Here is a 26,308-nt window from a genome sequence, read left to right as displayed (position 1 = left end):
ATCGGATATATCTTCAAGACTTCTTGAGATTTACTTGAAATTTTGTAAAATTCCTTAATCAGTGTAGATTCCTTTTGACACCGAGAATGCCACCATTCCAAGTGCATCTTTTCCACGATATTGTATTTGTATTGTATTGTATTTTTTTACTCCCCCGATGGAATACAAATTTGTTAAATTCATTTGTATTAAAGTAGATTAAATTAATAATTATGTAAAATAGTGCCTTTGTGCCAATAGTCGGCACTTTTTTCTTGTTATGTTCCAATAGTCGGCATGTCGCATTTTAGTTAAACAAAAATTATATATTTAATCGATTTTTCTGCTATTTGCAATAATAAATTATTACTATGGGACGATTCCATCAGTGTTGCATTGAAAAAGTTATATAAAATAATATTATTTATTAAAATATTACAATTATAAAACAGTGTGCCGACTTTGGGAACCTGTTATCCAATTCTCGGCATGTCTAAATAAGGCATTTCAGAGGTTAACAAAATTTAAGATCCAACAATGTATTCCATTATATAAAACCGCTCTAAACTGATTTTTTATAAATTAATCGTTATTTAGAGCACTTATTTAACATTTTTTGCAATTTTGAGCCAAAATGATCGAAAAATTGCTTATTATTCACCCATACACCGACTATTGGAACACCTTAAAAAATTTTGTTCCTAAGGTCGGCATCGATGAAAATATCATAATTACAAATATTTTTTAATAATTTTAAATTCTAAAGTGTTCTCCTGTGTGTTCTTTACAATTACAAAAAAGATACTTGCAAAAATATATTATTTTAATATAATTACAAGTCTTTTGAAATTGATATGTCCACTAATTTTTTCTTAAGAAACATGAATTATCGCTAGTGTTAACAAACCTCATTGACAAAATGCCAAATTTTAACTAAATAAATGTACTTAGCTCGAAAAAATTTTATACAGAGATAGTTTGCAATATTATTGAAGATTATTCAAGGTATTTTTTATTTTTAGTCATAGGATTTTTTAGTTATTTGAAGTTATATAAAACAGATGCCGACTATTGGTACATGCCGGAATTAGGTGCGTTTACCCTATATCTGTGTTACAAAAACTGTAATGACGAGAACTTATTGTTCGGAATCTTCTATAAACTTGGTATCGTTAGGAGGGTAATAGAAATATCTCAATCTAAAGATTAGATGTATGCGCAAAAAACTGACTCGCGTTAACAATTTCCAAATGTGTTGGACAGACTTGTAACGAGTTGTGGGTTCGTTCGATTGCACAGATTTCCATCAATAATTCTTTCGGGTTTTAAGGGTTTTATGGCTAATGAGGAATTAATTTGAATACTCAAATAAATAAAAACTCGAGCTTGCAATCTGCACTTTTTAAAAATGTCGCCACTTTTTATTATATTTTCCTGAGAATGCCGCTCGAAACCTTTAAAATTGTTGCTACAGCTAGTCCTTTTGATACAAATTATAACCACATATTTTTTTTTTAGTAGAACTTCATACTTTTTGCATGTTTAGCAGATTTTTTTTTTAATTTCAATCTTATTTTCTATCCGACCTTCGCCCGTCTGTTAAAATTATGGTAGGGCTCGTAATCTTACAAAGAAGAGAGTCTAGAGTCGAGTTATATAGTCAGCTACTTGGGTAGGTAGGCAGCACGTTGTGGCCTAAAACTGCATGAACAAAATCTTAGGCGAAGTTGTACCTTCGGGCATGGTTGTATCTTGCACGAAGCAGGTATTACATTGGACCAACGCGTAAAACTAAGAGACTATATATCACCACTTCTAAGATTTGACGATGTAGATATCGTTATTATTAGTAGAGACGACTGGAACCGGAGTAACCCTCCTCTGGACGGTCTGGCTTTCTATACAGACGGATCCAAGATGTAAGAAGGTACAGGGGCTGGCGTCTACTGTGTAAGGCTAGGCCTTGAGTTAACCTACAAGCTGAATAGCAACTGCAATGTTTTCCAAGCTGAAATCTTCGCGACTTGGAAGGCAGCGGAATCGATAAAAAGTCTGGATGCAGAGATCGTTGAACCGCTGACTATCTTTGTGGATAGTCAAGCGGCTCTGAAACCATCAAATCCTGTCCTGGCTTACAGACGGCACAGACTAGTGGGTGCTCATTTTCTACCCTAGTCTTTTTCAAATCAGCCTCCCAGATGATATAGAAGTATCTGAAATTGGGATATAGAAATAACTAAAATTGGAAGATTTATTTATGAAAGCCTCTTTGTCATCGAAAACTCGCCTATAGAAAATCGGTAGAGTATCTCTTGAGAAGATTTACAATTGTCTTTATTGTGTTACAAAATCTAAATTTTCCTCTGATTTATCACATGTATTTCGTTCGAATATTGAAATTCAAGCTCCACATCACTTAATATGGTATATAACGAATACATTTTTTTGCGGAGAACAAACTTCTAATAGACACCTAAAAATCCGAAAATAACTAAAAAGTCTAAACAAAGTGACATAACAATTGCAATCGTTTTGCCTTCGAGAATTTATCAGTATCTACTGAATTTGAATGATATACGTAGACAATTTTTTCAATCGACAAATAAATCCAACAGTCTATTTTGTGTTCCATTTTTTGATATTAAGCATGGTATAATTATAAAAGGTAACAGCAAATCCCAGCTGATTTGATTCCAACGTAATACTAGTGTCAATATGAATTTGACAAATTATGTTTTTAAAAATCACCCAACAGGAAAATTGGGAACGCATACAATTTGAAATTGTTCTTTATTAAATGTGCTCCTGTATTCAATTTACTCAATCTGTCTGCTGGGAAAGTTTGAGGAAGCAAATCTTTATTCAAGGAATAACTCGCTATTTCCAGCATTTTCATATGTTATATGGCAATGGCTCAATTGTAGGAAAGATGTGGAAGCGATAGAAATATAAATTTGATAGATTTTCATTCATGTTTTTCAATTTTTATTTTGAGGATTCAAAAAAATTTCATTTTCAAAATAAAAATAATTTGATGATAATTTGTTTATTTGTTTACATTTTCTGTCAAATGAGTTGACACTAGTAGAACTTACAAAAACAAATTTCCATGTGGTTGTTGTATCGTTTTTTGTACAACAACACTTGCTGTTACCTTCTATTATTATACCATGGATATTAAGTAACTTTGGATATTAATGGTCTGTTCCCGTACTGCAAGAATCTACTACTTTTTACTCCGATAACACTTTTTTCCTTTATGATATCAAAGAAAATAGTAAAATCGAGTAGATTCTTGCAGTACGGGAACAGACCATAAGTAAACATTTTGTACACGCAACAATGAAATTTGAATGAAAACGGCATATACATTAGAACTTTTTACCGGCTTAACCTACTTTATGAGGATTTATTTGACATACATACAAAGGAATTGACAATTGAAACCCACTGGATTACCGAAATCCGGTTAAATGTAAACGTACTATAAGAATGTGTTCGACAATTAATTGACAGCTTTACAAACTATGATTTTTAACTAATAATACTCCAGAATTCAATTCAATAAGATTCAGAAAATGCTAAAAGTAGTTAACCAGATGATCCTTAATTTTTAAATGAAAGAGTAAATATTGCTGCTTAATTATTATGTTTATTAAAAATATTCATATAAAACAACACACCGACTAGAAAAGTAAGATCTATAACATTATTCGGATTTTGTACACATCATAATTGGAATTTGAGTTTGTTGTTTTTATTTTTTTCATTTGAGATTTTCAGTGAAACTTGCAAAAAAAAAAAAAAATAAAAAATTTTTGACCAGCCACTATATTTATCGATAATTCACATTTTATATATATATTCTAAAATGCTTTCAAATAACAATTTAATATGATAGGGTGACATCATCAACATTGTGTTCCATATCCATGTCATTTGCTACCAGACCACCGCTTCGTTTACCACCCCAAGAATGGAAACGTTGTTTTTTACCCAAAACGACAGTGTTACGTTTTTCATCGCGTTGCTGTTGCATCATCTGTTGCTGTTGTTGCTGCTGCTGTTGAAGTTTAACATGACATCTATCGATAATTGCATCACGTAGAATATTTGCAAATTCCATATCACTGAATTGTGCCATTAACAATTTGAAGAAGGTCCAAATCTCAGCTTTCTGTTCGGTGGGTTGATAATGACCAAAGAATGCAATTTGTGGTGGTAGACCGTTATCGGTGGCAAGTATAGCACGAGAGTTGTATGCATCACAGACTTCTTCAAAATTTAATATGGCCTGAAGTAAGAATCGTCGATATTTATTTAAATGCGATTCACATGTTTGGAGATCTCTAATTTCAGCCCTGGCTTGACAACAGTAAAAGCATACCAATACTATGAGAATACTGACGCGAATAACATACATGCTTGTTAGTTGAATTATTTTGGGAGCTGAAAGTAGAGAGTAGGAAATAAATTAGAACTGCATTAAAAAAACTAACAAAATAAGTGAAAGAAACTTTATTAAGTTTTCTGAAAAAGAAATTTTATTTAAGGGGACCCCATAAATAAATTTTTGAAGAATTTTTAAATCGGCTATTATTGCATCAAGTGACAGCAAGAGGGCTTCTCAAACTTTAAACGCGTTTTTCTTCAAACAGCGTTTTTGCGAATGGCGGGCACAATAACTCAAAAACTAATGGCCCAATCGATTTCAAATTTTTGGGAAGTTTTTCAGTGAGTGTATCGGTGAAGATTTTCATTATTTTAGAACTTTGATTGTGGTCAAAAATATACGATTTTCACAAAAAAAAAATCCAAGTTCCGCCATTTTGTTAATTGCTGCGCGATGTAAATAATTCTAGTTTATACGAGAGCCAGACATGTACTCTTTCTAACACCGTTGGAATTTTTGGATTCCGATGTTCCAGTGAGGAGTTATCATGCCCGCCATCAAAAATAAGGACTTTTCTTTGATCACAAAAAACAACAACAAAACAAAAACACATTTCCACGACAGAGGGGTCTACGATCCGAAACGACCCGAGTCTTACTCGGCCAACGTCTGTCACCTCAGCCCGTTGTGTAAAAGCAATAGGGCTGCTACAACAACAACTACAAAACAAAAACAAATTTTTTTATATTATTATTTTTCTTCCTTTTTAAATCTTCAAATATATTGGTATTCACTTACCAGCCCATTTAAAATCTTAAAAATAAAAAATCGAGAAGGGGGGGCTTCCCTTAATGCACAAGGGCATTTGAAAGATTGACTGAGTCAACTATGAGCAGAACACAAGTTCAATTGACTGTTGTCCAAAATAAGTATTGTCCCTTATATCCGGAGCTCCTAGAAGCAATCCTCAGGCTGCTCTGAATCGATAACAAATTTTCAGTCACTAGATTTATTAACTAGTTTTCAGGCAACCAGAAGCGCATTTAAAATGGAGGATATAGGGACATGGCGAAGAATATAGGGATAAGGGCTCGCAAGTGTCCTTAATTTGACAGGAGATCACGAAATCTGTCACGATAGTAATTCAAGTGACTATATTTCCCCATACCTTAATTATGATTAATTTAAAATAATACCAAGCAGAGTCCTGGCGGGTGAGCTTCCTTCTCTTGACGGTTTGTCGGTTTGAGAAGCTGATAGAAGATACGATAAGCTACCCAAAATGAACAGTAATAAACAGATTTGAACCCTACAAATACCCCGGGCCTGATACCATAACACCGGGCATGTTGAAGCAATTAGATGATCCAGTATTGGTCACACAACAGGGAATATTTAGGGCTTGTCTGTTTTATCATACATACCAAGTCTATGGAAAGAGGTAACTGTGATATTCATCCCAAAATTCGGAAAGCCGAGTCACACGCTACCTATACTCTGATTAGAATTTCTTCCTTTCTACTCAAGACACTCAAGACCAAAATATGAATTATAAATTCATATATTGGAGAGCGTTCCGAGAGGAAATGTGAATAGAGGAACGCCATCTCTTTACTCTACTATGGGTTCTGGTGATAAATGAGATACTGGTGAAATTCGACCATCTTAAGATAAAGGTTGCACCCTATGATGATGATGTAGTCCTGTTAATCAGCGGGAAATTTCTGTCGAATATTTCCGACATAATACAGGGCGCCTTTTCAACTTTAACTGGGTTCTGCCAAAAGGTCTTGGGATAAAACACACGAAGACAGAAAAGGTACTCTTCACTAAGTCGTCCTCCCCATACTTACATATGCCTGATTTTTAGATAGGCACACTCACATCAGTTAACATTTTCCCTCCTAGCAGGGAATCCGGGGCAAGTGGCTCCTTACCTCTGGCTGGTCTGTCAATGTATAGAGACGGCTCGAAGATGGAGGAAGGCACTGGTGTAGGTGGTGATCTGAGGGATCTGTACGACCTCCTATTGGCCATTTCATTGGCGAAATCATGAAAGCGGCAGCGGATGGTCATCGGAATGTAGAATTTCAAAAAACTATTTGGCCTGAGTTCTCGCGTATTAGAACTACTTATCTGCTGTCTCATTGTAAGAGAGAGCTAAGAATTACTGTTGGGATCATAACAGGTCACTGAAGGATTAGATCACTCACTTCCAAATGGGACATAAATGAAGTGAATTATTGCCGTTTATGTGAGGATAAGTATGAGCTGGAAATAATTGAACATATACTCTGTAGATGTCCGTCGTTAAGTAGCAGACTCTTAGGCACATATGAAAGTGACTCTCTAGCATTCTTCTTCTGATAGACCCCAAGATTTTTTTAATCTTGGCATGATAAATTAACCATCAACTATACGCTCTACCAACTTTTATTACGGGACAAGTTAGATACTCCGATCACATGATATTTTATTTTTCAGCAAAATGTTAACTATTTTGTGGTTGAGTTAACAGAAAAGTGAATTGATATTTTCAATCTTCGAATTTGATTCAAATTTGGAAGAACTTTTCCAATATCAACACAACATAAAACCTGGACCTTTTCTTCAATATGTCCCAATTTTTTTTTGTAGTATTTGGAGAAGAAAATTACAAGTGAGGAGTAATTCCTTTATAGACACACTACATTTTTTTATATTAATTAATTTTTTAATTTTAATGCAAAACTTTTCATTTTTAAAATTTCAGTTTTGTTCTAGGAATTTGCCAAATTAATTCGAAGTACATATATCTTGTAATTTTAATTATTTCATTATGCAAATTCAAATTTCCGTTTCAAAATTCAATGTATTTAAAGCCATCATATTTTATCGTATCGAGTGGCGAATATTACACTTTCCGCACAACACTGCTTCAACTTTTTCACAAATTACATTAAAAATATTCGGTTAACTTCAATTAAAATAACACCAATTAACTATTCCAATTTACCTTTTCGGCTAGAATAAAAATTCAATTATCAATTAACCGAGAAAGGAAAGTTTTGAAATCAAATTTTAAAATTGAATTTCTCGGTGGACCGTTGCTTGCGAGTGACTTGTGAATTGTCAAAGTTTAAAATGAATACTGTGCTCTGGGAAGTGAACAACTTCATGTTTTATACGCTTTCAGGGAGCCAACACAGTTTAAAACCCCTTTCCCCCATCCCTCCTTTCGAGTGGCCGTGTTGTTGGCGTAATAATATTCATAAAGGATAAAGACCATTTCATATTAATCGTCAGTTTTATCCCAAACGAAGTACACTTTTAAGGCAGTTAATAAAATAATTACCAGCTTTAAATGGGGAAGGGCGGGAGGATGGACGGACAGATAGGCAGGCAGTCAGAGTCAGAAAGACAAATGCGTTTGGTGTGGGTTGAATTCTTTTACCGTCCGGCTAGTAAGGCATGGCGTATCACATGCACTAGAATGTAAACACTTCGTCGATGTGCCGACAGGAATATTCACACTTCGTTAACAATTGAAAAGCAGCACATTCTAGTGAATGAAAGTTGTTCGTTGTCGTCGTGTTTTTGTTACGTTTTTCTCTTCTTTTCTTCTGCAACATTTGATGGAATAACGTTTTGACAAATTAAAAAAATAAATAAAAATAAACGATGGGTCTTATTGTCCTCTAGCCCATCCACCCACCCCTCTCTCTCTCCCTCTCTTCTGTATTTAGGATTTCTTTGCGCGCAACAAGTTGTTCTTATCAATTAGTTTACTTGTTGTTGTTTCTTTTCGGAAAAAATGTGAAGGAATGAAGGATGATATGCAAACATGTTTGTACATGCAATTATTAATTATGTGTATATGACAAATCGCTAACATTTAAATAAATGTTAATAATTGTTGAGGCGAAAATAAATGGAAATGGTGACAGGTATTCGTTCAAGAATTGGAGAAGGTGCTTGAAATTTATTTAATAATTGCATTAGTAAGAATTTTAAATCTACCACGGGCAAAGAATCCCTTGTCATGTGACCTATATCAAACAATGGTCCTATATTACACATTTACTTTGATGCGGTTGTTCAAAATAGAAGTGTCCTATCTTTCTGAGATTCAGGTAGTAAAAATAAATTTCATCACTTATTTTTACCAAGCTTAGAATAAGTCCTAAGAGAGGATCTATTGGTCCACTCCTTCTGATACCTCCCCCAAAAATTGTCAAATTTTCAATACTTATAAATCTAATATCAGGTGAATGGAATGCCTGATTTGAACAAAACATTGCACAAACTATTATCTTTACCCAGTCTAGATCAATTCCGAAGATAGGACCTAGTGGTCCACTCTTCTGGAACTTCCCCCATAAATGGTCAAAAATTTCAATATTATATTATATATTATATCCAATATCAGACGAATGGAATGTCCGATTTATATCGAAATTTGCACAACCTATTATCTCTACCAACCTATTATCTCTCTCTTCTTCTGACACCTCCCCAACAAAGGGTCAATATTTTATAAATTTGTAAATTTTATTTGAAGCTGATTGAATAACCGATTTGATCAATGTTAAATTCGAAACATATGCCTTAAATAAAGCGATTGTGTTTAATTCCGAAGGCCTACCTAAACCTTAGGCTGAGGCTGTAAGCAACCTAGGATATTTGGTCACTTTTTAATCTAATCAGCTGTTATTTTGGTTTCCGGAAATATTAAAGGCTTTAGATACATTTTTCCACCGGAGTGGCGGCAATTTGGTGTAAAGGGTTCTTAAAGGGTAAATTGTAATATAGGCTCTACATATATGTCTTGCACCATTCTGAGTATTGTAAATTTTTTATCCCAATTATTCTCATCATATAAGTTGGCATATCGGATCGGTCAGATCGGCCCGACCGAACATAACATATTAATGACCGCTTTTAAATCTCAATAATTTCATATCGATTGATCGATTTGCAGCTTCCAGGTTTAAGAATGTTGCAAGCTGGAAACTGGTGCTGGGGACAGTTGAGTCGGTTTAGTTGGTCATTTGTGACCTATGATAGGAAATTTTGATGGGTTCTATGCAGCACTTCTACGAAAAAATTGTCCTTGCTTTTGTAGCCAGGTATCTGTAATAATATTTTCACCATATACTGTTTTTTGCTTCTCTTTTATTTTCTCTGTCCTTATGCATTTGTTTATATCATACGATATCTCAAAGGATTTCTATTTTTGTTTTTTATTTGAGTTATTTGTTTGGAGAAAATGAGCAGCATATTTTATTGCATTACTTTCATTACGAAAGTGAAAGTAAAATAAACAAGAAAAACTTAATTTTTTAATTAGATGAACATAAATAGAATTCATTGCAAATTTTCCCACGTAAAAATACCAAATTATAAAATTTTAATTTGGGCAACGAAATTAAAAAAGAAAATTCATTTGAGATGCTTTAGAAGAACTAAAAAAATAAGAAGTCGTCATCCATGATTCGTCACCTGTGACTTCTATACTGATCCTTGGGCTAAATTAAAGAGCTGTGCCAAATTCCATATCATTTGCATACTAAATGCGTCCTGTACTTTATTTAAAAACCAGTAAGGAAAGTAGTAAAGTCGGACGGGGCCTACCACTTTGGATGTATTCAACAGGGCCACTAACATGAAATTGGATAAACAAAAATATTTGATATTTATCTAAATGTGAACCGTTTTAGATCAATTCATAAACATTTGAGTATAGAGTCGTTTGTTTGCAATGGGGCAAATTATATAAATCAATTTAAAGGAAATCACAATCGGACATCTCTTGATTATTTGGAGCTCAATTAAGGTGAAGTCGGTCGAAAATATATATGAGCTATGTCTACATTTCTACAAAATGCAGTTAAGTCATTCTCTGCTCATTTTTGTAATTTGTGCAAAGTACGTTTTGAGCATATCGGCCATGGGAACTAAACTAACTTCAGAACGTTGCTCAAAATGTTATTCCTAAAGGCCATATTTTGGGTCTTTGGTTAATTACACTGTGCTACAAAATAACAAAAAAAAAAAAAAATTTCAGGGGTTCTAATGTACCAATTCTGTTTAGTTGGAGTCCCTGGATTACGAAAATACCTTTAGTTTTTCTGGGTCACTTCGAAAATTAATTTTATAACGGTAAATATAGAGAAAAACGTGGTTTCATGGATTTTCCATTTGAAACTTGAATAACTTATTTACTTTTTACGGATTTATATTATTCTTTTTTTCTTTCGAAAAGTAAAATTTTTCCTTTCAAACAAGATATATATTTGGTAAATCGGTTGAGTATTGGCTGAGTTACAGCGGTTGAAATGTGAAAAATACGCATAAAATGACAAAATTTATTTTTCTTCGGACTGTACGATGAAATTATGATATCAAGCCATATAAGTTTAATCATATTACGGGGAAGAAAATTAAATTAGCTTTCGAAAATGATAAAAATCGGATAAAAAATATATATGGAATATCTAAATCTGAACTGATTTCAGCGAAATTTTCCACACCGTAGGTTACACTAACTTCAGAAAGTTCTGCAAAATTTTGTGCCAATCGCCCATATTTTGGAGCTTTGGTGCCCCATTTACTCAAAATCGGACGAAACTATATATGGGAGCTATATCTAAATCTGAACCGATTTTTCCCAATTTCAATAGGGTTCGTCCTTGGGCCAAATAAGTGACCTATGCCAACTTTCATCCAATTTAGATCATAAATGCGACCTGTACTTTGTTTACAATTTAAGATTGACAGACAGACGGACGGACATGCATACATCGACTTAGAAAGTGATTCTATGCATATTCTCAGAAGGAACCATGTGTCTATTTCGTTTCCTATTACAAACATGTGCACAAAGACATAATACCCTGTACCACGGGGAATAAAAATGGAGAAACAGACGGACGGACTATTTGATGTAGACTCAGAGAGTGGCAATGATATACACAAAGATGGTGTGGGTAATAATAAAATTAGTGTTCCAACAGGTACAACAATAGGCCATTTACATGGGGAAATGGACATTATTTTCTTTCGTTGTCGTACCTGTCTAAAGGATGCTATGACGTGGGTGCATTAGATCCTCCACAACATCTGTGACGTATGACTACTAATAATTTTTAAAGGGTTACAAATCAATTCCTCTTCTACTGATGACAAACGTTAACTCCACAAGTGCAATTTCAACCCACACAACGTCAATCTTAACTACGACGCCACTATGAACTCAAACGTTGACCTTTCTAATTCCCCTTTAAACTCAGTAGAATCAATTCCTGAACGATGTTCCGGATAGTGTCTCAATTCGTCAAACATCAATGTTTGAGCATTTGCAGTTTAAGTTCATTTATTTTAATGTCTTCAATTGTATTTTATTGTTATTTAAAATATGTTGACATACTTTATACTCAACGCCTTCGCTTAATAATTTGTACACCAATTAAATAAAATAAACAATCTGTTTAATTTTTTTGCTAATCATTTCACGCACAATTAACAATTATTTCATGTTTAACATTATTCCGTTTTATTTTCTTTGCAGAAATTTCGCTTCTGTGGTGATGGTGATTGTCCCGATTGGGTATTGGGTGAGATAATATCTACCCTGTCCGTATTGGAGGCTAACAAATTAAAAACTTTAGCCGATATGGTGGCGAAAAAAATATTGGGACATCCATTTGATGTAATTTTAATGGCCGTTTATCACATTTTCAAAATTACCGATTAACAAAAAATTTTCTGCTCTTCCATTTTACAACAGGAAGATGAAGTTAAGGCACTGACGTCATCCGTCTCAGCCGATGGTAAAACGGCCGTGGCATGTATACACTTCTTGTTGAACAATGCGGCACGTCATAATGCCAGCGAATTGGTATTCAATGAGGAAATACAACAATTGGGTCTGCCCAAGGAACATGCAGCAGCAATGTGTTCCGTATTAACGGAACATGCCACTGCGATACGTCAACGTTTGATTGATAAGTCTTTCAAAAGTTAGTTATGCATGGTTATCTATTATCTAGTAATGCTAATTTTTTTCTTCTAAATATCATTTTTTCTATTTTTAGTTAACGAATTGGAATCGATACGTGTTCTGCCACCCTCACCGGATAGCATTGATTGTAGTCGTTTTGAATTGAAAATTTCACAAGAATTAGTAAATGGTTTGCCGCAGGACACCACACATGTGCTGAGCATAGACAAAGCCCAGTTACGGGTGATGTTGGAAGAATTGAAATATGCCAAAAGTATTATGAAAAAATATAATAGTGCTGACATAAATAAAATATAATTGTGATTTAGGTAAATGCGTTGAAAATGTGGATATTATTTAAAATATGAATATTCGAGTATATAATTCAGAAAAATATTGGTTGTAGTATTTATAAAATTGTTTAAAGTTTAGTGTTAATTGAGTGACTGACTGATGGAAAGTTAGAAAGATGTACAAAAGGGTTTTGGAAATTCGACCTATAAGTGTACTAAAAGTACTAAACTTTACTGAATTTAGTTCTATTTGTATATATATTGAATATATATAGCTAAAATCTTGAAATTTTATATGGAATACAGGTTGGGAAGTGGTGTTGATGTATGGAAATGGTTTAAAATTTTCGTACTTATATTTTTTAAAAAGTACTAAATGGTAATAAATTTGGTACTATTTGTATTTATTTGAGTGTATATAGATGGAATCCTTATGTGTACGAAAAGTACTTAATGGTACTAAATTTCATGCAAGTTGGATTTCGGTTCACAGATAGAACTGGAGTCTTGAAATTGGGAATTAAAATGACTGTTGCAGTGTAGAATTGAGGTAGTTTTAGAAATTCGTACTTATTGGTACGAAAAATACTAAATTCAGTACAATTTGGATTTTGCTTGAACGGACACCACTTCATTAAATGTGAATGGATAGAGTTGGACTCCAGAATTTTGGAATTAAAATTACTTTTGGAATGTAGTTTAGGAAATTCTTAATTATAGAAACAAAAAGTACTAAATGCTACCAAATAGTTAACAACTTGTTTTTGTGTGAACGGATAAGGTTGAGTTCATAAAATTTACTTACTAAAGAGTACTAAATTTGGTAGAGTTTAGTTTAGAGTGAACGGATAGATATGGAAAACTTAAATTTGGAATGCAAAGATTGAGGTAGTATTCGAATTTCGTATTTATGGATACGAGAAGCACTAAATGATACTAAATAGGGTACAATTCGTTTTGTGTGAGCGGAAATCCGAAAATTTGGCATTCAAATTAAGGGTGGAGTGTAGGAATGAGACATGAAGGTAGTTTTGAAAATGCGTGATTATGTGTACTAAATGGTACTAAGTTTAGTAAAATTTAGATTTAAATGAAAGGATAGATATAGTAAACTTTTATTTTAAAATAAAATTATTGTTAGAGTACAGGATTGAGACAGTGTTGAAAGTTCAAACTTAAAATACGAAAAGTAATAAATGGTACTAAATATCCTACAATTGGGATTTATGTGAACTTAGGTTAATGTGGGAGTGTAGATTTGATATAGTTTGTAATATGGGTACGAAAAGTACAGAATGGTACCAAATCTGGTACAATTTGATTTTCGCTGAACAGACAGAGCTGGAATTCTTAAATTTTAACTTACCATTACTATTTGAAATCAGGATTGAGGTACATTTGGAAATTCGTACTTATGAGTACGAAAGCTACTAAATTTGGTACAATTTGCACATTGGTGGAATTAAGATTACTGTTAGAGGGTAAGATTGATGAAGTTTTAGAAAATCTTACTTATGATCATGATGACACTAAATTTGGAACAATTTGGATTTGGTTGGATCCTGAGATTTGGAATTTAGATTACTGTAGAAGTGTAGTATTGAACAATGGAGATAACTTTGGAAACTCGAATTGATGTGTACGAAAATGTGTAATTATATAAAATTGCGAACCTGTACATATTTGCTAAAACATATAATTGGAATTCTTATCTATTTTAAATCTGTGTAATGGAAGTAAGAGATATTTCGGAAAATAGTATTTATGTGTATGAAGAGTACTAAATCGCAAACTATAGTCCAACAAATTTACAGTATTCACGATTCCATATGAAATATATTGTTTCTTTGTGTTCCCTTTCCGCATACGAAGTAGCGGGTACTTTGATAGTGTGTTATTTTTTAGTTCCATATATTCAAAATGTCAGGATCCAAAAATCTTCTGAAATGATATATTTTAATGTGCTGTCTGATATCTCCAGTTTAGTGAGTCTAAAATAATTGATATTAATTCATAATTCTTCGACAATATGTGGACACAATTTGGAGGAAATGCTCTGGTTCACTGATGTCAGGGACATATGCCAGATTCGAAATGATTTTTTTCTTAAAATATGTTATTTTTTATTGAAATTCATTCCTTAACATTCCTTAAACTATATATATATATATAGCTCCCCAGCCATAACTAAAAAGAAAATAGTAAGAGCAAAACCAAATCTTTCAAAGTACAGAACATCCTATGCGATAATATATCTCATAGTATAGTATCAGATGAAACACATTTGATTATGAAAGCAACCAGGAAGATTTTAACATAATCCGATCAGTAGTGCCAGATGTAACTCCAGACCATAAAAAAACATGAGGCATCAGTAGAGCATAAGCCAGCCTCTTTTTAACATACAATGGTAGAGTAGTATTACGAACAAGAGTACAATTTAGTACAAATTACGAATAACGCCAAAGACTTTTCTTTGAACAAAATCAACGTTGTTTTCAAACGTTTTTCATCAATATAAATACCCAACATTTTATTAGAGCTTACAAAATTATATTATATGATCAAGATAAATATTAAGATCTTGGGCAAAAGTTCCAAGGATTCAATTTCAATGCATTATCCAAAGACCATTGACTGAACGATGATAGACAGGTTCAAAATCGATGCAAGCTGTACAGGTTGTGTCCTTAGGGATGATGGGACTGGGTGAGTAGGTTTAGCAGGGCAGTTGAAGAGGTGTACACATCACATATATTTTTTAATCCCGATAGCTGAAAATAAAGACAAATAAATCCATTTATAGAAGTTCATCGCCAGGAAATTTTTAAAAATTACTCTATTTTGTTTTTGATGATGTGTCGGTATTAAAACTATTTACCTGTCAAGCAGGTTACTGTTTACTTCATGCTCTTACAGTTCTTCTTTATTCGATTTTATTTAATTTTACATCTCCATCTCAAAAGACATTCCACAAGGAAAATGCCAATAGCTGCTCCCCATCCGCACAGCAGCATGATGAAAGCATATTGATAAAATGCCAATGTCAAAGCTTCTTTGCTGCCCTGCTCATCTTTAAAAAGCCTAAATTTTCCACCGGACAAGCCATCCCATTGTGCATCTCTGATGAATTTATTGAAGATACCACTTTCAAAAAGGCGCGAAAGATAACGATTGAATTGTTGTTGGAATGGTGTTCTCGGATGCATTGATATGAAAAATAGTCGATGATAAATTGGCTCGGCTAACTTTATGGCCCTTGGTCTAGTTAAATACATTTGTTGAAGAAGTACGTAGTCAACTAAATCTTCTATGGCTGGGTAGATGTGGGTCATAATTAAATTTTGTCGATTCGACGTAAATTGATCATCATCTCCAATGTAAATGCGTTGTTTAATTATGGGTGGCAAATTATGTGACATAATGTCGTAGTACTCCTTATCCAGGCTATAGATATTGATTTTCAAATTGGTATCTCCAATATCGTTGAGAAGTTCCAGTTCACTTTCATATACCTTGGAGGTATACAAACTCCAAAGACTTGAGGTGTAGAAATTCGTTAGAAAGAGGCCAGTAAATAGGCAAAGTAAACAGAGGAGGAAATGTTTTAGGTTCCGATCATTGGATACAGTCGTCAGTGCCACAAAGAGTATGACCCTTAAAGCTTCCATAAACATTAAACTCAGATCGCAGCTTCTGAATTTCGAACATTGTAATATGATAAACATGAGCAAGACAAATAGAAATCCAGTGATTATCACCAAAGACCACACAATGCCATCAAATGGTATCAGCAAATATAAACTTTTTGGTATTTCTTGAGCTGCGGGTACCAATAACAATATCCTCACTAAAAAGGGTGACCAACTGGGTACAAATAGCTTGTGAGCATCCAATAATATCGGTAAGAAGGTACAACCCACCGGTACACATTGAATTAAAGCAGATTGCATGGTAAAATTTTCCGACCACATATCGGCAAAGAAATATTCAACAGTTCCATTGTGATGTCGAAAGAAAAGCGATATTAATTTGTGAATATAACCAGCATACACCAATTGTCCTTGCCGGTTTGTATAGTTGAAGCAGCGTGGTGGAAAATCTACGGTTGGTAATTTAATTGAATATCCTTGAAAATTGTCCAAATCTTGCATTTTGATGAATTCGGAAATATTATGTATAGCTTTTATTTTAATACTTGGATATGGATGATACATAAATAGATGATGGTTGGTCCATATCATAGCCGAGGATATACCCATGTGCCAACATGTTTCAAAAATATTCATCAATTCTTCATGCAGATATTCAATTTTCTTTGCTTTATAAATTATTAATAAATCTGTGAAGTATAAATCTTTAAGTAATCTATCAATGGCCATTAATGTTGAATTCCGATCTGTCCATGTCATCCAAGTCACCGTTAGACAATTTTCCGAAAATTGTCCTTTTAAGCTCGAAATGGCTTCATAGTTGGTATACATTATCAGTGGTAATTGTCCCGTTTTCATTTCCAATTCCATCAGATCTGAATAATTTCGATTTTGATTTATTTGAAGATTTATAAAAATATTAATATCTGTACGGCGTTCTTCATTTATTTGCTTTATAACTTCTTGAACACTTATATTGAAACATAAATGCACTTGAGTATGTTGTAGAAATAACCATATGGTGGTATAATAATACACTTGTAACACCATTTTGTATTGAAATCTAATAAGCAACTGGTAAAATTTATGCTTTTTCAATATTTTTCTTATTTTTGTAAAGGGCCTAGTCATTCTAGGAGGAGTCGTTCAGTTTTATCAGATGTCGACACTGTTATTTCAAAACAATAATAGTAATTTTGTGTATCATATTTGGAGGAATAGGTATGGTTGTAGTTCATAACACAATGATTTGTAACAATTAGTACATATTTTTACTGGTTGTGGTTTAATATAGAATTTATTAATTGTTGCTGGTAACATTTGTATGACATGAGACACAACAAGGAGGAATTCTATTATCACTTCTGTGTGTTACCACAATAAATAGTCTCGTTAAGGAACTTAACCGTGGAGTTATTCCATCCACTATTTTATGTCGACGACGGTATAAAACTTTTAAAAATATAGGATTCAAACATATTTTCAGAAAGACTGAGGCGGCGTTAAATTTTACCTTTAACTGGATGAGTCCGAGATGCATTTATGTTACTCCCGACATATATGAAGAGCTAAGGTATAGCAATATCAAATACAGTGAAATATCCTAGGCCGGAAACAGTAACACACATACAGTAACGGGACGATAAATCCTGATCTATGGTATAATCTTTCTGCAGAAGAACAGTAGTAGTTTTAATACAAAAATGGCACAATATATAAAACCAGTGAGCGGAGCAGTATAGTCGGACGGGGCCGACCATACGATACCCTACACAACTACCACTGAACTCTAACTTTCTGCGGATGTTTATTCCGAGCCTGGGCAATATTTAGTGATATTTGTCCCGACTTTCCCGATTAGAGGTCAGCAGCACATCTTCCTTACATTTTACGAATATTACAAATATTCAGTACAGCCCTTCTACTTACTTGTCCGGATTCCCTTCACGGTGGGTTGAGTTGTGATGTTCGGCTTATATTCGACTAGAAAACACACAAAGAAATTAAGTTTTCCGTCCACTTCATCCCAAAATTTTATTCTGATCATCACCGAAAATTATAGGCGTTGTCCTTGGCCATAATTGGAACGTCATGGAATATTTCAAAGCGATCAGCGCTATATTTCCGCCCTCTAATTTGGTAATGGGTTACTAAATAATATTTGAATACGTAAGCACCTGTAAATATTTAAGTGTAACTCCCACATCCGAATAGATACATCAATATATTTGACATCAATTTAAAGGTTAACCACTCCTCTTGGATATACTATCAACTTATCGGGTCTATATCCTTCAGGAGCAAATATATAAGCCATATAATTCAAATTTTGTAATTTTTCACACAAAAGTCAGAGTGCATTTGACCCGCTAAATAATGACCGATATTTATCAAAGCAGACATGCTTATTCTTTGGCCCGAACCTCTTCTCCATGTAAAATTTCGCGATGTTCGGACCATAATTGCAGCCTCTGGAGCGACCAGAAAAACCGACAAAAATTAAGTATTTGGTCCATTTCATCTTCTAAATATTAACCGATCTTCTTCAATACAATAGGGGTCTTCATTGGCCAGAACCCATCCTACATGCAAAATTTCCTGAAGATTGGTCCATAACTGTGGCCTGTATCGTGTTTACAAATTATAATGGACAGACGGACGGACGGACACACGACTCAGCTAGTCGAAATATGACGATCGGTATACTTAAGGTGGGTCTAGGACAAACTCTCGGGGCTGCACAAAGCTATAATACCCTGACAATATAGTTGTGTAGGGTATAAAAAGTAGTAGAAGTAGTTGGCTGATCAGCAATGGACATAAAATGTAAAATAAAACCAGTAAAGAAAGTATAAAATAGTCCGACGCGGCCGATTTTACCACTTTGGGTACATACAAGAGAAACTAATATGTACAATATCCTGTAGATAGAACAGACATAGCATCTTTAGAGGACCATTAGAATGGAATCGGGTGAAATTAAATTTTTGATCTGCATAGATATGGGCATTTCCGCAGTCACTTACACGACTTTCAGAGGCAAAATCAAACTTTAAATGTTAAATAAATCAAACACAATTAAATTTTGTACAATTCTTCCTTAATACTTTTTTGTAGAACTTTGGGAATTTGGTTCACCATTTACATAAAATCGGACGAAACTGTATATAGGTGCTATATCTCAATCTAAACTGATTTCAACAAAATTTCGCATTCTCAGTACGCTGCGCAATATTTTGTCTCCATCAGACAAAACTTGGGGGTTTCGTGAACAAGTTACCTAAAATTGGACGACCTATAAATAGGAGCTATATCTATATCTGATTTCAATGAAACTTAACACACACTCTATGCTAGTCTCAATTCCATATGTTTTGCCAAATTTCGTCACATACGGAGCAAAATTGGTCCCATTTCAATGAAACTTAACACCCTCTATCCTAGTCTCAATTCCATACGTTATGTCAAATTTCGTCACAATCGGACAAAAATTGGAAGTTTGGTGCACCATTTACATAAAATCGGACAAAGCTATATATGGGAGTTATATCTAAATTTGAACCGATTAAAAAAAAAACCTTCACAGACATTAATTCAGTACGCTGTGCAAAATTGTGTCTCGATCGGACAAATAGTGCGTGTTTGGTGAATCGTTTAGATAAAATCGGATTAAAATATATAAAGGAGGCCAAATAAATGAGCTGTGCTAAATTTCATCCAATTCGGATCATAATTGCGACCTGTACTTTGCTCACAAAAATACATGGACGGAAAGACATGCACATGTAAATCGACTCAGAAAGTTATTCTATGCATACTCTAAAGGAACCATGGGTCTTTTTTCCTTTTCCTTTTCCATATTCATCATAAACTTTATCGTGAATCGGGCAGACTTAGGACTATTTCATGCTAAAATTAAACTAAAACATTGTTTTTAAATTTAAATACAAAGCATTATATAACGTTAGCGCCATCTATTGGAGTTAACAGTAAATCAAACTGCTAGAATAGCGCCGGCATAAACCACACCGAATAATACAAGTATACCAATGCTTTTCAAACAGTTAACATTATCATATAGGCGAATTTATGAAATTCGAGATACAATGTTGAGAAGGTAAAAGAAAATAAGAATACCCTTGAAATATGCACTTGATTTGCTTGTTGACATATTGTGACATTTGTGTCCAAATTAGGATATATTGGACCCGACAAAAGTAAATACTAAAAAAACCGAACCGAACTTTATATGCCCTCAACGCAGTATCCGTATGACATTTGTTTGTAAATAAATTTTGACCTTTGCAATGACGTTTCCTAGAGTTGGAATTTGCGAACAATCTGAAAAAACTTGTTAATTAGTTTAGAAATGATTGATCTTTTAAGGGAACCAGTGCGTTTAAAGTTTGAGAATCACTCTTGTCGTCACTTGATGCTGACACAATAAATTCAAGAGTTCTTGAGATTTTCACTTCAAATTTTGTGGCGGCATTCTTGAATTAGTGCAGTTTCAAAAAACTAAATCAAATTGTTTGACATCGAAAAGGGGCGGAGATATGTATTATTCTATAAGAACCCAAAATAGCAAAATACAAAAAAATCGGATGGAAAATCTTTAAAAAATCCACAAACGTTGTCTTGCCTAGCAATATAGTTTATGTATAATTTTCGTCTTTTTAGGTTGGTTTTTATAACATCCACAGATTTTTATAATACCTTACAGTACTGAATTACTAAAATTGTATGTTGTATGTTGATAAGTAATTGAATTCGTGAAAAATAAAATTAAATTAAAAACATTTAAATTCACATATAAGTTTGACTTCCGGATTTAATTACATTTTCCTCAATATATTTATAAAACTTCCATATAACGGTAGCCCAATATTAAATGAGTTTTTTATACCCTCCACGATTTAATATAACTTTGAAATTTGCACATATAATAGTACTCCACATTTTCGATGCTATGGGGGATTTGGGCACGTTTTTAAATATAATCGGCTGTAATTTGGCATATATCCATTCCCATTGCAGTAGCTGTAATATATCATTCCGGGGTATTGAATGGTAAACATTTCTATTTAGGACGAAGATTTAATATAACAACACGGTAATGGATTGTAAAGCCATAAATATTTCCCGTTTAATTATCGGTATGTCCAAGGTCTATATAAGGTCGGCCAGTAAGCGAATTCATAGAAAAAAACTTATGTTATTTTTCGTAACATTGCAGCATTTTAGGTGCTTTAAGGTTCAACATGTCCCTATTATTATTTTCAAGAAAATAATCTAGGGCATGAATCTTAGAATCAGAACTCTATTCCGACTGTCTTCTGATTTTCATCCTTGCATTTGTCCCAAAATTTACGTGGATTTTATAGAAAACTGTGTACATAAATTGATCGCGTATACATTCAATGATATACTTCTGAATTATTTTTTGTATTCTCACAAAAAAGTTTCAATACAATGTCAATCCAATTGAAAAAAAAAAATAAAATACATTGAAAATTTTCAATAATTGACAAATAAAGGCATATAGGATTGACTCGCTAACAATTCTAACCTAAAATATCTCAAAAAACAACTACGACGTGGTATAATCAAAATAGCTTGATACAAAATTCGTGGAAATGCAAATAGACTTCATAATATTTTTTTGCAAATTTTCACCGGGTTTCGATTTTCCTTCCCTGGGCCTCCACGAACATTTCAAGACTAAGATCAGATAAATCCGTTCAACCGTTTTCGAGTTTTAGCGAGACTAACGCGCAAAAGTTATCGAGGTTTTAATTTTGGCTATAAGAAAAAAATCTTAAAATGACGCCGTTTATTATATTGACGAAAAACGTTGATATATGTATATATTCCTCCGTAAAATAAGAATATGAATATATTATAATAATCGCGATCCTAAAATACAAAATTTGATTTAATTAGGTTAAAAAACGAGCCCAAAAGCTTCAACATATCGCAGGTTGGGGAGTACCGCTATATGGTCACAATGCCGAAACATGGGCCAATATTGATTTTGATACGGGGATTCTCTGCTCAATGAGAATCCCAAACCAATTCTATTGAAAAATATGCCTATAAGCTTCAAAATACCGAATAATGGGGGTATCGCGAGCTTAATCGTGATTTCGACAGCCATTTTAATCAAGTATATACATACACCTTATGGGGAATCCGGTAAATATTTCAAAGTGGGGAATCAAAGCTAAAGTAAATTGTAAAAAAATTTCAAAAAATTAGTCATTTCCAGCCAGAAATAAATTCCACCCTTTTTAATACTGGTATAAATTTCTCAGTTAACAACATCCCAACCTTCGCGAAATTTGAAAAAAAATCTAAAATACTTTTTTGGTTGCCAAACAAAAAAAAAAAAAAAAAAAAAATCATATCCCTTTGTTTAGGTTTGTGTATTTTTTACATCCTTCTTGGTAGTGGGTTCTGTGTTGGTGGCTGTCTAAGGATTATCAAATAATGATTGGCATAACCGGGGGTTCATCCATGTCCTTTGTTGTACGTTTACCATTTATTGTCGAATGATTTTGAATTTTTGACTTTATTACGAATATTGTTTACTGTGTTCAATGCCACATACTGACAACAAGAATGTCTCATGTGGGAAGGGGGAGGGATAAAAGCTCCGTATCATTGCTACAATAATGATTACGACGACGTCGTACAGACAACAGGCGTAAAACCTCATCCGTTTAGCACAATAAATACCAACCAAAAAAAAGGGATGATGTTGATGTCTGGGGTTTAAGTGTTGAATACATCCTTCCGTCCTTCCTTCCTTTTATCCTGCCCTTCACTTTGTTTCGCTTTCACTTGTTTTACACAATTTCGTAAGTGATATTTTCCGGTTTAAGAGATTGTTTCAATGTCAGTGCTAAATAACGGCATCAAAAACATTTGGGAGGGTGGACGTTATGTTGTTGTTGTTGGTAGTGTTGTCTATTTGACTTTATCTTTGTGACTCCTTTTTCCCATTTCATTCAAATAAATCGTTGAAGTTTTTAGCGGCTCATTTAATTTATGGAGTGGGTAAAACAATGGATATTTAGCGTGGAATGAAGGAAAATATATCCTCTATGTACGCTGAAGGGTAATAATGAAAAAAGCATTTAACTAAATAGTTTCTAATTTATGGCATCAAAAGTTTGTCATTGCAGGGGGGTGTAGATAGAACTTTTGTAATAAAATTTCATTTCATTGGAATTTAGTTAAAGGAAGTATATTGTGTCGTAATTTATGAATGTTAAGGATGTACAAGAATATAACATGCAGTTGGAAATAAAAATATGAAATTATTAATTAGATAAAAGAGGTCAAAGAGGTCTGTCCAAGTCGACCAATATGAGTATCGATATTGTTTGGAATTGTTCCGGTATGCTTGCTTCCAGAAACGAGACATTTCCGTCCACACTTTGGAATAATCTCCACAAATACAGATTTTAAATGTGGATTATGATCACATTTTTTACATTCGGGAAAGACAGAAATTCTATAGTATCGAAAACAATATTTGAAACTGCGACAGTATGTGACTTCTTTGGATTGTTGGCTGAAGTGACGGTATTTTTTTTTTCTCAGGAGTAAAGTTCCTCGTAGCTGTATAGATCAATATTTTGACATAACTTTCACACAGCGATATCGTAAAGTTAGGATTATTTTGAAGGTAGAATCGAACTTTCGAACCGAAAGTGTAAGCATAATACTTATAATTAGCATAGACCTGCAAACATGGACAACTTCGAGATTAGGAACAGGAGAGAATTTGCAAGTTTTCCTTCTCGAAACTTGGATGAGTATTTTCCCAATTTTTAATGTCGGAACGAAACAGAATCTGTCAATTCGTGGGCATGTAATTCGACCAGTAAGACGAAGCTCAATCATAATGAGGATAATGATTAAGAACATTTTAACTTGTAACTCACTTATAGCCAATTACACACACAAAAACAATCAATTAAATTCTTTAACACTGTATTAATTTATTTATTTATTATTTAAGAGTTCAAAAAAATGTTCATACGTCGGATATTTTCTTGAAAGGTATTTGTCAGAAAGCTAAATTATAGCCACTTTGTTAGGAAAATGTGAAGACCTTCAAATAATACCTAAAGGCACTAAAAACTCTAGTCTAGAAGCTTTGAATTTAATATCATTTGTTAAAGAGTGGAGGAAGCAGGATATTAATGTAATGTCAATATGTAAAAAAATATTAATCATTAGATCCACGGCTTGAGGCTATAAAGGCAATGCTGGCATTTATTGCCTTTGTATTGGCCTTTATCTAGATCAGCTCTCTTATGTAAAAGGTAGCTCTTATAGCACTCTTATATCCAAACCTTGCATTGGATAAATGTTCCTAACAAAACTGTCAGCAGAAGCGAATCATTTCTTCTGATGCTCTGCCAATAACCTAAATATGTCGAGCATTATAAAGTAACATGCAGTTTTAGGTCATGCAATTGTGAGAAACTTCGACAGGTGTGCAGCTGTAGATATTTTAAACAATATAAGAATATATTGGTCCATTTGAACCGGAGTCGAACTTTTGTAAGCGAAATTCTAATTAGTATTTTTCGTTTTCCTTTCAACAGAAAAACAATAACACAACATCATCATCGCCCCCATACCTCATCATCCTGTACACACTCTCTTTTCTTTTTTTATTTTAATATTAAATCTAAAACGTTCGTGTTTTAATTCTTTTATTTGCACGAAATTTCGGCGTCAACATTTTGGTGCATTTACTTTACTTAGCTGGCTTGTGAAAAGACTGTTGTTCCATAAGCCGAGCTTAATATAGATTTCCAGGCGCGTCGGTCTTGTGCGCATCCCATCTTCTACTTGATCTTTCCATTGTCGATTTCCATATGTCGATGTCCGAGAATAAATGGTAAAGCTCATGGTTCATATAATACTATATAGAACTCAATTTCTCAAACAGGGGAGCTTAAATTGCAGATGAACAACAATATCTCAAAAGAGCGATATAAACGACTGGGAAACAGGTGAAGAAAATCTGACAAAAAACAGCAACTAGCCAGAATAACATGTGAAAGCTACATCGAACAATAAACAATTAAGAGATGTACCAGGAGTCAAGCAATAAAATATCGTAATGGTAGACTACTAAGAAATCAATGATTGACAAACTTAAAGACGGCGAGAATATTTTGAAAAAAAAAATCTGTATATCGTCTGATCATCATTGAATATTATAGAGGTATTCTTTGGTCAAATCGGTCTTACATGCAAATTTCGTAGCGATTGGTCCATAACTGTCCTGTTTACAAATTATAATGGACAAACTGACGGAAACATATTTCTAGATCGATTCAGATAGTCGATATATAACGATCAGTATACTAAAATTTGGGTCTAGGACCAATATTTTGCGACGTTACAAACCCTTTAGGCCACACAAAGCTTTAATAAATAACAAAGTCTGCTCTCAGAGGCGAGACATAACATGGAGTCTTTGGTGACAGCTTGAAGACTTAGGTCATGCGGATGATATCTGTCTTCTCTCTCATAAGATATCCAATATGTATGGAAAACATCATAATGCATATAATTAGTATCTACTTAAAGAGTTCACAGTCAACTTCTCCGCTTTATGTGTTTCCGAAGTAAAAACAAAAGTTTTGACCCATTTAATCGATCATAATTGAAAATTAGCCAAATCATAATTGGGCCCAAGAAGGACCAAAAATACAGACAATAGTAAATTTTTTGGTATATTTGATCCACTTACTACTAACTGATCATTACCAAAAACTATAAATCTATAAATCTGTACCTTATATCGAATTATAATGAACAGAAGGTCGGACATACATGACTAGATCAAAATATGACGATCAGTTTAACGAGTGGTTTTAACTAACGATGAATTAAACTCAGACGCTGCCAGGATCAACCTAAGGATTACGAATGCAGTTCGGAAACTTCTTAGCTTACCACAAAAAGCGCGGTATAAATA

At 33.6% G+C, this 26,308-nt stretch overlaps 3 protein-coding genes across 3 annotated transcripts; 1 reads left to right on the top strand and 2 right to left on the bottom strand.

Moving 5' to 3' along the window:
• Positions 1-3,868: 3,868 nt before the first annotated feature.
• On the bottom strand, positions 3,869-4,402 carry LOC133326522 (leucokinin). Its single transcript, XM_061535142.1, has one exon. It carries the CDS (start codon positions 4,400-4,402, stop codon positions 3,869-3,871), a length of 534 nt encoding a protein of 177 aa, XP_061391126.1.
• Positions 4,403-11,912: 7,510 nt separating this feature from the next.
• Positions 11,913-12,671, top strand: LOC133326521 (COMM domain-containing protein 4; the record flags this gene model as incomplete). Its single annotated transcript, XM_061535141.1, has 3 exons — positions 11,913-12,062; positions 12,141-12,372; positions 12,448-12,671. Coding segments are annotated over 3 exons (606 nt in total), but the record flags the coding sequence as incomplete, so codon positions are not given.
• Positions 12,672-15,582: 2,911 nt separating this feature from the next.
• Positions 15,583-16,800, bottom strand: LOC133326515 (uncharacterized). The gene has a single exon (XM_061535136.1). The coding sequence runs from the start codon at positions 16,798-16,800 to the stop codon at positions 15,583-15,585; it is 1,218 nt and encodes a 405-aa protein (XP_061391120.1).
• Positions 16,801-26,308: the final 9,508 nt, after the last annotated feature.

Source organism: Musca vetustissima, unplaced genomic scaffold, assembly GCF_032173495.1.
Source record: "Musca vetustissima isolate MV318-11 ecotype Yass unplaced genomic scaffold, APGP_CSIRO_Mvet_v1 utg2832, whole genome shotgun sequence".
Classification (NCBI taxonomy): domain Eukaryota; kingdom Metazoa; phylum Arthropoda; class Insecta; order Diptera; family Muscidae; genus Musca; species Musca vetustissima.
The sequence above is the reverse complement of the archived record's forward strand: the minus strand, read 5'-3'. Positions and strand labels throughout refer to the sequence as shown.